The sequence below is a fragment of the Uloborus diversus genome, chromosome 1, assembly GCF_026930045.1.
Source record: "Uloborus diversus isolate 005 chromosome 1, Udiv.v.3.1, whole genome shotgun sequence".
Lineage (NCBI taxonomy): Eukaryota > Metazoa > Arthropoda > Arachnida > Araneae > Uloboridae > Uloborus > Uloborus diversus.
This window is the reverse complement of record NC_072731.1, coordinates 171,192,151-171,206,288: the sequence shown is the minus strand read 5'-3', so window position 1 is coordinate 171,206,288 and position 14,138 is coordinate 171,192,151. Positions and strand designations below refer to the sequence as shown.

The following is a 14,138-nucleotide window of genomic DNA, read 5'->3' as shown; positions in this document are numbered from 1 at the left end:
TTGGAACAACAGTTTCTGGGAATGGAGACTAACTTCAGAAGGTTCATACCAACCTGTGTGGACAACATGCCAGAGCTTTCAAAACACTCTATACAACTCACCTTCTGTATCAGCCTCAAACGATGCACGTCTTGTAAATGTGTTAAAATGGGCATACGAGGTAGAAAACGGTGTCTATATGAAGGCCAGTGTTCCGAAAGCAATTGATGATTACAAGAAAATTTTCACAAATCATGTAGTTATTATTGCATATAAAAAATTGAACAAAGACTTCTCTGCTTGATAAATAAAAGAATGAATTAGTAGGAAAACCGTAAACAGATGTTTCAGGGTTATCCCCCTTCGCACCCATCCGACAAAACTTTTGTCGGATTTCTTTTCTTCCATAAACTCACATCTTTAGCATTGAAAAACATTTCTTGCAACCGCGAAACACGTGTATATAGCTTTCCTGCTTATTCGAGCCTTATACGTTATTTTAACTTATTTTATTATTGCATTTTTCAGCAAGATGTTATTTTATTTGGATGTCTTACACTCTGTTTTTTTCAGCCTGTATTGTTGATTCTGAACAAAGTGTATATATACTCTTTTGTTTCAAATTCTTGTACCAATTGTTTGAAACGAATCCTAAAAATACCCCTAAATAAGCAAGAATTTATTTACATATACACACATCAAAAATTACAATAATTACATTTGTTAATTTAGCATTATTGACGTTACTCAATTAGTTCTTGGAACCAATATTAATTTCATTTTTGCTTATTGACTTTATGTGCTATGCTATATCGTTTTGCAAACAGCAACCTGTTTGTAATAAAATAAAAGTAATATATACCATTCGAAAGGTTTTTTTTATGAACAAAAAGTAAAATACCCGTTTTCAGTTATATATACCGAATTCCAACTTATCTAACAAAATGTCTCAAAAAATCAAAATAAAAATTTAATTTCTAAAAAAACTTTCAAATATTTCTGGTTTTTTGAACATGAATGATAATGTTAAATATATCGTTAGAAAACACGTTTTTTCTTGATAAAGAATCACTTATAGTGTATATTAATATAACAATAAAAATCCGAGTTACACAGGGAAATGTAGACTCGCATCACAAAACTTATTGGCCATATTGATGACGTCATGACGCCGTTAGAGGGACAGAAAAATTTGTGTCCCGGGCTTTTAGATCTCTTCTACCCATGAACTATCGGAATCCAAAAGATATGAAATATTTTGCCGAAACTTTTTCGGCTACTTCATCCCACTAATCACGATACACAAATATGTCGTTATCAATTTAATGTATGGCGAATTCTATTGAAGAGCCTGGATCCATTAAAAATTTGCATTTTTAGTTGAATTCTGGTGGTAAAGTATGATTGTATTTTCTGTTTTTGCGCCGAATTCAAAAATTATGTTGAAAAGTAGTATAGATGCTGTTCAAAGAATGAAGTTATTTGTTTTACTCTTTAGAGACATTTTCAGCTGTAGTTTTGAATTGGTTCAATTTTTTTTATTTAAAAATGTTATTTCATTCTTTTTAGAGTAAACATATTTCAAAAGAAAATAGTATGTCACCATCACGAAACTTAATCCTAATTTTCATACAAATCCTGAAGATTAAAAATTTTTAACTACTGGCACTAAAAACAATTCCCAATCACAAATACCAGAGACTGAGAGGTCTACACGCGAGAGACAGATAGATCTGAAGCTTATTCATTGTGAGTTTCTTTCTCTTTTTTTTAAAATCTATATTTACACCCAACTCAGCATCACAAAATCTGTGAGTGAACATAATATCACCCCCATTTTCCCACCCTTAGGGAGGATTATTTTTTTTTTTTTCAAATTTATGTGGGACCAACTTCGAGGCATTCCCTTTCAATAAAAAAAGAATTATCATAAGCTGACTATTCTGTAAAAAGTTATGCGTGGTCATACGTAAAAAAATGTGAGTGGACAATAAATCTCACTTATTCCCCCGCCCCTTTGGGGTAGGATTTTTTTTCCAAATTTATATGGGATCAACTTCAAGACAGTCGATGATCGAGTAACTCTCGTGTTGCAACAATGAAACTCACGTCACGGCATGATAATTTGATAATATGTTTTGGTAATGTTTAACATGCTGGGAAAGGATTTATTGTGACAAGGCTGAACTCGATCCGGTAACTTAACTGTTTTACTGGCAAGACTTATTTAAGGGGAATGAAAAAATGAAAGGAGGGTCAACAATGAACGCTACCTACTGGAGTTGAGGGTTAATCCACTGGAGTTAAAGTTACAATTTCAAATGTTAAAATATCCCCAAACAAGTAGGGGAGACCGGGGGTAAGATGACTATGCTAACAATTTTCGTGGTTTATTAATTTATTTTTAAGGATAGTAAAATTAATTTTACATGAGCTGTTAGAATAGTCCTTTGTAGTGTTAAATATATTGCCATTTAATTTTTCAAAGAAAAGTAACGAAGGATATTTTTATTTTTTCATAACCTTAACAATCGCCCCAGTACTGGGGCAAGATGACAACGTTGAAAAAGGTTGAACATATTTTATATTTTGCATATGTTACTTAGTTTTACAAATGATAACTGTGTTTTTACATCTTACTAAGTATCAAATTAAGCGTAATGCGTTGTAGCGTAATGTTCAAGTGCTAAGTTGTGCAGCTAACAATAGACACAAATAAAAATACCATTTTCATGATTGTAACATTCCTCATGCCATCGCTCTTGGCTTTTACAGCTCTGGATCCATTCTTCTGTTGGAGGGTCTCAAAATTCCACTTTCCAAGCAAGACATCTTAGAACACTATTCTTTGAATTTGATGCTACTGCATCGATTGGCATGAATACGGGCTCACAGTAATAGACTTGGGCCTACAGGAACTTGGTCTGAGGTTTTTTTTTTACTCCCTTTTTAGCTTCACGAGCTTATTTTCCCTGTTTTTTTAAATAATTCTTTTTTTCTTCCGCTTTGCTCCTTGTTCTGACATTTCTTTGATGGGTGCGCTTGTAAGAATATTTGAGCTTCAGTTTTTGTTTTCTCGCATTGTGTTGCTTTAGGCAATGCATTGAAATCAAAAACACTAACATGCTTCTTTAGTGTATCGGAATCAGCATTTGCTATAACTTCTGCTTCGTCTGGAGGGTTTATATGTTGGTTTTCTACTCCCATGGTCTGAGGATTAGCACTATTATTCTCAGTTTTATAGCCAACTACGTCATCGTCCGCTAAAAAACAAGAAAATTATGAGACTCGATACCTCATTTTTTAAACCCTTTATCGGCATTTCCAACTGTAACTGCTTTGAAGTAAGCGGTGCTCAAAAGCTCACCAATATTTGTTTTCTGTGATAGTTTGTCCTCGATGAATGACCATAAAGTTGTTACATGCTTGCCTATAGTAGGTTTTTAATGGGCAGAAAAATGACGCATCAGGAGCTAGAGACGATGCGATGTGCAGACCCCGAAGAGTTCCTATTTTTCCTATTTTTTCCTACTTTTTAGAGCTCTCTCCTTATTTTCCTACTTTTTCCTTTTTTTTCCTACTTTTTCTTTCTTTAGTATAGCACTTTTTATTTTGCATTGATTCTTATTTTTACAATGCCACATCTATAATTTTCTGCATGTTTCAATTTTTAAAAGCAAAAGAAACAAGCGGATCCTGAGCTTTCCATTGACCCACTACAGTAATTTCTGGAAGGAACGCCGCGTCGCGGCGTTTGCATGTTTAAAGTTAAGTTTTCGTAAGTGACTTTTTTTTTTTTGCCGTTGCGGCGTTTATGATCGACATCTCTTTTTATCTCCCCGACTTCAGTCCTACTGTTTTAACGAATCATTAAAGGAATAGATACTGGCACATTCTGATGCAACTATATATTATTTGCTCGTCAATTAGAAGCTCTAATTAAAGTAAACGGCCTACTTCAAAAAGTGCGAGAAAAGCCGGAAATTTCATGTTCGCCAATTTTTTGTATAGTTGATTACAAGTGAAATGGGATCGTAAGGAAACAAGAAATGAAAAACCTATACACTGTACATATTTTATTGATGTTAGTACAAAATAAAAGCTACAGATAACAGAAATTCGCAAAAACGAACCTCTTCAAAAATAACTGAGAAAAATTTTTTTATACAAGAACATAATTATCGTTCATTCTAAATCGCAAACATGATTATAAAATTTATAAAATTTCATTTTTTCCCTTGCAAAAAGTATTTGCAAAAAAAAAAAAAGAGAGAGAAAAAGCCACTGCAAAACCTAGATGGGCAAAACGTTCCCGATTTTTGGGGAAAAATCGTGTGAGATTCCGTTTTAATTTTTTTTTTTTTTACTTTTTTAAAAGTTGGGGGAAAGAGCCACAAGCAAATATTTACTGATTTTTTTTATATGGGTATTTTCTACTCTGATATATCATCAATATCGATGTGTAGCTCATCATTTTTATGTGCTGATGGGTTTATGGCAATGCGGCATTCTGCACATTTTCTTTAAACAATTTTTGACAGACTCTTACTCTTTGCTAGGTGCGGTAATTATACCGATGCGGCGTATCTACTGTAAGTTATTGTACTCATGGCGCCTTATCAAGGGGGAGGGGGGAGAAAGAGATATATGCAGGCATTTGATGCCAGGTGCTCCCCCTGACTTTTCAAATTCAAACATCTGCCCCTGCTTATGCAAAAATGCATGTCAGCTGCTGATTATTTTTAACTAAAACTAATTTAATATTTGCTTTGCTTTTTGTATCATAGTTTATGACAACAGGAGCTGAAAGTGTTAGTATTTTCAAATTATAAATGGATGTTCTCAAAGGAATGTTTTCGTCTTTGACAAAACAAATCTTTAACAAAAATGGTTTTAGTGCACCAAACTATAAATTTTATTATTATTGTTTTTTTGCGGTCGCTATATTGCATTTTATTCTTTAACTATTAAAAATTTGATTACTGTATTGTTGAAAGGTGTTTCTTTGTTTGGATTTTTTTTCATATTTTTGTAATTAATATCTTTGTTTCCACCAGTTTATTTTTCCTACTGGTGATTGTCAGCTTGTTTCTTTGGTTTTGTTTTTGCGGCTCGGTCTTGTATTAAATTTCTTTACTATTTCAAAAGTACTGTTGGTTTATTTTTGGAACAGTTTTAAATCAAAAATACTATTAGTTTATTTTACATTGGAAATGAAATTGACGCTATTTTTTTTTTCCCTTGACGTGTGTGTAGTCCTATCTCTTCCTATTTTTTCCTACTTTTTTAAGTGATTTTTTTCTACTTTTCCTACTTTTTAAATTTTTGATTCCTTATTTCCTACTTTTTCCCTCCAAAAAACCACTTCGGGGTCTGGATGTGTGAAATGGCAACCCAATCATGATAATGTTTTTTTTCAGTGCAATATAAGATAACCTGCAAAGCTATGTGAGATTTATGATTGTCAATAATCAGCAGAGCAGGAGATTCTTTGCTTGGTTAAATTCATTCAACTAGTCGTTTGGTCAACTAGTTTATAAATAGCCCCTGGTCACCCGCTTTCGAACGATACCTACCTTGATTTAATGCGTGCTTTAGCCCCAGAGGAGAAGCGCAAGGTCGCGTGGACAAACAGACAGCGTTTACAGGAATTTAATGAAGTGGACAACATAGTTAGTTTAATAAATTCCGAAACACGGGCAATAGGCAAGCTCGTCATCTTGCCCCGCGTTGCTGCCCGTCATCTTGCCCCAGACTGCCTGTTTGAAAGAATTATTCTCCATTGCCATAACAAAAGGCGATTAATTGACATTTATTCATGGTAATAGGTAGTATTTAAACTAAGTTACTCATAAATACTCAAGAGACACGATATATCCTATATGTATATGCTGCAGAGCTTATTTACACATGCATAAGAGTTATATTGTGGCATTGGTAAACAATCATAGCTTCAGATCTAACACAAATAAGACGATTTCAGCGTCTCTACACTACTGCTGAACGAACAGCGGATATGAGAGCCAGTAGCATGCAGTTGATGCAGTTACCTAATTTAAAACGGAAAAATTAAGGCATTTTTCATCTTGCCCGGCTCGTCATCTTGTCCCGGTCTCCCCTAATGGCTTCGTTCAAATATAAGAGCAATTTTCACCCATCATACCTCGACGGGTGACTTTCTAGTAAAAAATGAATTATCAAAATCGGACTATTCTGAAAAAGTTATGCGTGGTCATACACAAAAAAAAAAAAAAAGAACTGGGAGTGAACAATTAATCATCCCTATCCCTCTTGAGGTAGGAATTTTGTTTTAAAATTTATATGGGGACCAATTTCGAGGTGTTCCCTTTCCAATAAAAAACGAATTATAAAAATCGGGATATTCTGTAAAAAGTTAAAAGTTATGCATGGTCTTACAAATATATATTATATATTATATATATATATATATATATATATATATATATATATATATATATATATATATATATATATATATATATATATATATATATATATATATATATATATATATATATATATATATATATATAGGGTCGACTTGAGAACCTCCTTCGCTTTTCGTCGTTTATAAATTACCATAGGTGTGTTACTAGAGCTTCTATTTACCCCATGTTTCCTTTTACTTCAACTGATCCTATGTTTTTTTATTCGCTGTCACGTACAGTGGCTCCCAAAAGTGTTCGTACACTTTGAAATTTTTTAGCAAAATCGAAATAACGCAAAACTGAATTCGAATATGAAGTCCAATATTTTTTCACATCATTCCTATGTCATTCTAAGTGAAACCCTGTAGTTTTTTCAAAATATTGACGGATCTTCTTTTGGAAATGGGTCAAAAAACGAAGAGACAGAGAAATAATACGCCACAAATGTCTTCGTACACTCAAATATTTTCGAAAAAATTCATAATTAAAATTTATCATATGTCGTTTTTTTATTATTTTTGCATTGTGTTAACCCTAAAAAGTCATTTGGCTTTAATTTTTTGTTTATTTATTCCTTAACATTGTGCTTAATTACTTTAAAATGGCTGGTATTCGTAAAAAACCGCAAACACCATTCAAAATTCGAATTTTTTGCCCACAGTAGCGGTAAATTGGTTTGAAATGTCTCTAAATTAGTTAATTTATTTGTTTGTATCGTAAAGTGCTTGATAAAATGCTTTAAAAAAAGGAATCGGACCGAAAACAAGGTAAGAAAAGGTCAACCGGCAAAGTTGACAAAACGTGATCGGAGATTTAAAGTTAAAAAAAATTATGAAAAATACTCATTTGAGTGCTGTAAAAGTTTCTACAGATTTAAAAGAAAAATTTTACGTTTAATTTTCACATAAAATTTTTCGCCAAGTTTTCTGATTAGCTGGATTGAATGGGGCCTCTTTCCGAAGAAATTTTCTTGGTCGTGCGAAAAACAGAAAACTTACGCTTTTCGTCTCAAAATCAATGATAAATAAGCTCAAAACGTTTTAGAATTACGTCTTACTTACAGATAAAAATGAATTCAACATTTTTGGTTAAATTGTTGTATAATTGTAAGTATAAGAAAAAATTAGAAACTTAATCTTAAGAACTTAGTTGGATCAGTTAATCAGGACGGTGGAGGTGTTTTAGTGTGAGGGTGCATATCAGCATCAGGACTTGGTAGTTTGGAATTTTTTGATGAAATAATGAATCATGCTGTTCCTTTAAATATTTTAAAACCCAATTTTGAACCCTTAGCCAAAAATTTGGTTATTGGAAACAACTTTGTTTTTTATCAAGATAACGATAAGAAGCACACGGTTTTCAAAGTTTGCGTCTAGTGCTTCGAAAATTGACCTAAAATTTGGAAAATACCCCTCAATCTCCAGATTTGAACTTAATGTAACGTATTTAGAGATATCTGGAGGTTAGATTACGAAAATACGGCTTTAAAACGAAAATAGAGCTAGAAACAGTAAGACTCGAAGTGTGGTTGAGCACTTACTCAGAAATTACGCAAAAAAAAAGAAAGAAAAAGAATTAAATCTATTCCCAGACGTTTAAAAGGTGTTATGAATACTGTATGATATTCTACTAATTAATAAGTTAATAAAAAGTTAGATTATTCAATAATGTACAGACATTTTATAAAGTGTACGAAGACTTTTGTGAGATAAAATTTCCGGCACTTTTTGGTTTTTGATTTTTTAAAAATTAAGTTTTAATATTTTTAAAAAACTTTTCATGTAGTTTTGTTAAAAGTGGATCATAGATCTTATAATTAAATACCTATTCCGAAATATTAATTCTAACTAATGAATTGGGGCCTATTTCGTTGAAAGTCGTAGGTGTACGAAGACTTTTGGGAGCCACTGTATATCATCCTTTCTGCTCGCTTAGATTTGAGCATTAAAAAAAAAAACATTCCACCATTGGTAGGTTCTCTTCACGTGGTCTGGCTTTAAAAAAAAAAAAAAAAAAAAAAAAAAAAAAAAACGAACTTTTGTTTGAAAACAGATACTATGTGTTAAACTCATGTAAACAGTCCTGTATATTATTTCTGCTGAGTAACATCTTGTATAATACGTAACATTTACGAGAAATAAACTCATAAATATTTCATTTTTCCAAACAAAAAATATCCATTTATCATTATACGAGCAAGATTTTCTTCGAAGACCAAGTTCAATTTTTCTGAAACCTTCTGAAAGACGCCCGATGTATCATCTTTTTATGAAAATGACCCCAATGATTCAAGAAAATCTTTTGATTTTGTTTCAATTCAATGCAAGAAAATATATTTCAAGATTTGTTTTCTCTGACATCCAAAGTCTTTCATTTATCCATTTTAGGACGAGAGATACTGATTGATTATAAATTGCAGCTCTATAAGTTTCTACCTTTTCTGTGTGTATTTCATAGACATTTCTTAAGATATTTTTTGAAGTTTTCGATGCTTTATATAGAATATTCTTACAACTGAATAGTGACATTTACTTTATCATTTTAAAGTCTTCTAGTTTGTTTTCCAGTTGTAGCAGATGTATACTAGTGAAATTCGAGATTTTATCATATTGCTATAAACTGCTAAAAGGTATGCTATATTTGTCGAAATTTTCACTCTTAAGCTACATCCCGTTTTTTAAAGACCAATAAACCAAGAAAGATAAGTTCGTGACCTATGAGTGTGTAAGCTCTTGACTTTTGAAACAAAGTTGATGTTGATTTCAGGAGGAAAGCAGGGAATGTTTGGCAAGTAAATGATGCTGATAAATAGCATAGCACTTTGAAATCTATGAAAAATGCTTAAATAATGTCTCAAATTATTAGTTTTAGTACTTTGTACAAATGTATTCAAATGTAGAACTAATCAGGGAGAAAATTTACCACCTAAATGTAGCGACTAACTTGGGACGGAGGGAGTATAGTTCAACATGTTACCCTTACAATCCATAGCATAGTTCGTACGCAGCTCCCTTAATGTTTTGATATAAAGTTTTGATGCGGCTAAGAATCACCGGAAGAGCTTGTCACTTAAATAATTCGATGGTAACGCCTTTCTTGCCTGAGAATACACAATGCAAACACAGATTCAAATAACTTTTTTGCAGGTTCTAGCGATAACTGCATTTTAATATTTTATAGTTGAATGTTACGTAAAACTTTTCTTATTAAACAAGTTTGTCGCGAACCGATACAAAAAAGGGTCTTACAGAGATTAAGTTGTCAATATCAATAATTTTAACGTGAATCAATGCATAACTCTCGAAAAATGCTGATTACAAACAAAGCAAAATATGCAGTTTATTTTTTCTCTCATGAATTAAAATTTTTGAGTACTTCCTTTTTTAAAAGTTTTTTTAAGTAGTTCGTAGGTAGAAGGGGAAAGGCTGCTCATACTTTACGTTGAAATAGAACTACATTTTTATAAGAATATCTATTTCACTATAAACATGAGAAATAGTTTAATTTGTGGCAACGCTAATCTTAAAATATGCTCCTTCCATCCAGTTCGGCATAAATTCATGTAAAAAATAGCTTTGTTACGCAGTACATTACTAATGAAGGAAAAAACCGTTAACCTTGAAAAGCGAACTTTAAATGGTTTTAATTCGCTTTACAACTCACATAAATTACACAGGAAAATTTTTAAACGAGTTTTAAAATAAAACCTAATTAACTAGACGAACAGTTCCGTTGTTTGAAAAATTGGGTTTTTAAATCTAATTAAGATTTCATTGACAAGAGCCTGAGAATCGTGTTAGCAGATGAGAGAGCCCCATGAGATTGAAAAGTAAGTTAGAAACACCTGGCGGACTTCTAACGGAATTCAATTTCGAAATTAGCTTCTTCGATGTAATCAGCCTAATACGCATTAGAGGTTCTCAAGCGTAAATTTGATTGTTATAACGTTATTGTAGAACAGTTTCCGTATTGTACTAAATGAATCAAACGGTAACAATCGAAGAATATTCGTTGCTATTGATGTTTTTAAAGAGAACAATTTAATTATTTTAGGGGAAACCGTTTAAAGTAATATCGCAAGTTTGCTTACAAGTGTGCACATTAAACATTGAAAATGAACAAGCTTAATTCAATGATACCGAAATAAGAAATTGCATTTACCTAAAACTGCGACAACAATACCTATCGTTACATTAATCGAATCTTACAACTGGCGGAAGCATGCTGGTAAACTCTCAATTGCATTACTGTAATTTAACATGCCAGCTATTCCTAGAAGTAGACAGTTTGCACACTACTGGCCCAAAGTGTGGAAGTTTGAGAAATGCCAAAATTTTCAAAAAATAAAACAAAGAATTACATAAAAGTAATAGTTATTTTTCGATTCAACTGGTGTTTTTTTAATTTCAACAAATCAAAGTATTTTCGGACAAGACACAATCAACTGAGTAATTTTTTAATTGCTGAAAAAATGGTGAACAAAAAAAAAACATTATATTAATTTGAATTTTTGGCATCTTGAATTAAAATTATGTTTTTCGCAATCACGAGTGTGTGTGTGTATGAATGCGCGTGTGTGTTTGTGTAGGCGCATGTGTGTGGGTGCGTGTGTGTGTATGCAGTGCTGTGTGTGTACGCGCGTGTGTGTGTAGGCGTTCGTGTGTGTATGTGTGTATGTGTACGTAGGCATATGTGTTTGTGTCTGTGTGCAGGCATGAGTGTGTGTCTGTGTATGTGTAGGAGTGTGTGTTTGTGTCTGTGCGCAGGCATGAGTGTGTGTATGTGTGTGTGTAGGCGTGTGTGTAGGCGCGTGTGTGTATGCGTGTGTGTGTGTGTGTAGGATATGGACCTGAAGACGGTTTTCGCAATAGGAGCAGCATCGTGAGGCCGGTCGACGCGACGGTGATGCTGGCAGAGGGAGGTGGTGGGAAAATAAAATGATAGAGGAATTCAAAACCATCAAGTGAGAACAATAAGCAATCGTGATTGCTCAAAAAAAAAAAAAAAGAAAGAAAGAAAGAAAAAAGAAAAGAAAAGAAACATGTTATCAGAAAAGAGAATCCATTTTCGTCCAGCCGGAACAAAACTAAATAAAAAAGAATTGCAAGTTCTTTTCAAAAGAAAGAATAATTAAAGCGTGCAATTGAACAAAAAATAACTTAATATGATGTCAGCTTCTGGCTTTAATCACAACAACTTTTCTTTTAGACAAGTAATCTCCGAGATTTTTAAGAAATACTTTGGGTAGTTATTGCAAATTTTAAGTATTGTTTAGTTAAATGTAACGACCACTTTTACACTTTCAGAAGATCAGTTTAATAGAAAAAATATTATTGTGATAGCCATATTTTCAAAAATAGTTAGATTTCTCAAACTTGTAATAGTTTTGGCCAGTAGTGTTTTTTTTTATAAAATACAATATTTAAAGTGCAATAATACTAATTAATTCAAAACTTTACTTCTTTATTGCAGTAAAATTATCGGTTTCCAAAATAAAGTAGCAGAAAATCACTCGTTTGCAAACATACGTTTTTAAAAATGGACACAAACCATTTAAAACGGGGACAAAAAAAAAATTTCAACTGTGAAAAAATATGGGAACTACAAATAAAAAATATCGGCAATTAATTAGATATTAGTGCAAAACAAAAAACCAGTATTTGATAAAACGTAACAGTGTGTGGCTTGTTTACTTTTACAAATTAGAAAAATTTGTTAGAAAATAATGGAAAAATGTTCAACGTACTTTTGAGGTAAGTCATTCAAAATTGATATAAAGTTATCTAATAACTTATGAAGTGCATTTTCTGGAAAAAAAACTGATATAACAAATTATTGGTGTTTCCAGTTTTTAAAAAAGAATTGAATTTTTAATCGAGGAAGGAATGAGTAAATATTCATATACGCTAAGCACCTTTTCGGAAAATTCGGTTAAATTTTGTTTCATTTATGTTCAACATCTTTTTTTTCTTCTTCATAGTACTACGTTGTTGGATATTAAAAGTTGAAATTTCTCTCCGGGAAATATTTTTTGGTTTCAGAAAAGATATCCATGTCTTACACATTTTTTCCACCAAGAAGGTAATTTAATTTCACTGAACTTCTAAGATATTATATTCAAAAAAGTTCAATTTTAATGCTTCAATATATTCTTTTTATTTATTTCAATTTTATTTTAAACCTATATTTAATGTGGAATTTGAATTAAGAATGACTAAAACCTTAAGCGTGCAAGGATCTTTCAGAATTAAATGAAAGAAGCAGCATTTTGCTTCAAGTGGCGACTTTACAATAAATTAAAAACGAAGCTTAATTTGAACTTTCAAAACACTTCTTTTTTTTTTTCTTTTCTTTTTTGAAGGATTTTCAATCTTGGGTTTGCTTGTACCAGCTTCAATTACATTCAATATCATTGACACTGGTATACTGCTTGAATAGCAATTTGAATACTAGCTAATTTTGTAAACCTGCTAGACGTAGTCTTATGTTACGTATATAATGAAATATAATTTCCAAAAATTAACAATCTTAAGCTAAATACTGTAAAAACAATTTAAGTACTTTACTTAATTATTAACAAAAAAAAAACAGGAGAACTTTTAGTCTTGTGTTAGGTTTTTCCTGGGTAGGGGGAGAGATTGAAATTAAATAATAAAGAAAAAAAACAGCACCAACCAATGGCCAAGACAGCATTTTCAAGACTTTTTTCGTTTTTGGAAATGCATAAAAAGAAGTTAATACTGCCAATTCAAATATATCTCTTTTTAAAAATAAATAACGTGTTGTTCATTTACTATGGGGTGTTCTTGTCCATATAGTAGTTGTTTCTATATGCATGGCATTTTGTTTTTTTTATTTCAGCAAGCCTTGGGGTTGATGCAGTGAACAAGACAGCTGTACTGATGACAGGCAGCTTGGACCTAGGCGGACCTTGGAGAGTGATTTTTGTCGTGTTCGTCACTTACTCCATGCTGCCGCTTTCTCTGCGATGGTGCTTATTGTGTGGCTCGCTTTCTGCGATTTCTCACATTGTTGTCCTCGTCAGCTTAGCTCCAAGAGATAAGGACTTCCTAAAAAAGGTAATTTTGATCACGTATTTTTTAACAAAGTCGTAAAGCACTGTAACAGTCTGAGTGCAATCATCTGCAACTTTTTTCAGCAATTCCATGTACTTCTAAGGTGAAAAATCGCTTGGGGTCACCGATAATTGCATGCAATAATTGCACCTAGTTGTAGGTTTAATCCAGTAAGAATGCTCTAGACTGCATGACGTCAGCTTTTTTTTCTCTTCCCTTTTGATTGGCAGAAAAACTTGACAGCGTAAGACTGCACAGAAAAAAATATAAATCTGATAATAAAAATAAAATACACTAGTTCAGCGATCATGTATAAATTCTGGACTGTGAAACGGTAATCTTCTGCTGCTTGTTACAAACTTGTGAGTGGCCGAAGTAAATTGCAGGAAGTTGCTGCAGCTAAAGTTGCATCGTGTAATATGATCATAAAACGCGTGTTTGTTCTAAAACAATTTAACGCATTGTGAACCTCTTAAATGATCTTCGCGGATATTTGTTCCTGAGCATTTAAACCAGGATCCTTTAGAACTGAAAAGAAGTTCACGTTAAACACAAGAGATGGTATTAAAGTTACCAGTGTAGGAAACTGAATTTCGTACACTGTTAAGAACCATTGTCTGTAAGAATCAGGCAG

General features: G+C 32.4%; 1 protein-coding gene across 1 annotated transcript in view; it reads left to right on the top strand.

Annotated features, from left to right (window-relative positions):
- Positions 1-14,138, top strand: part of LOC129217055 (adenylate cyclase type 8-like) — a 233,153-nt gene that overhangs the window by 31,776 nt on the left and 187,239 nt on the right. The window contains exon 2 of the mRNA XM_054851300.1: positions 13,290-13,507. Coding sequence (XP_054707275.1) covers positions 13,290-13,507 — 218 coding nt within the window. The remainder of the gene's footprint in view (positions 1-13,289; positions 13,508-14,138) is intronic.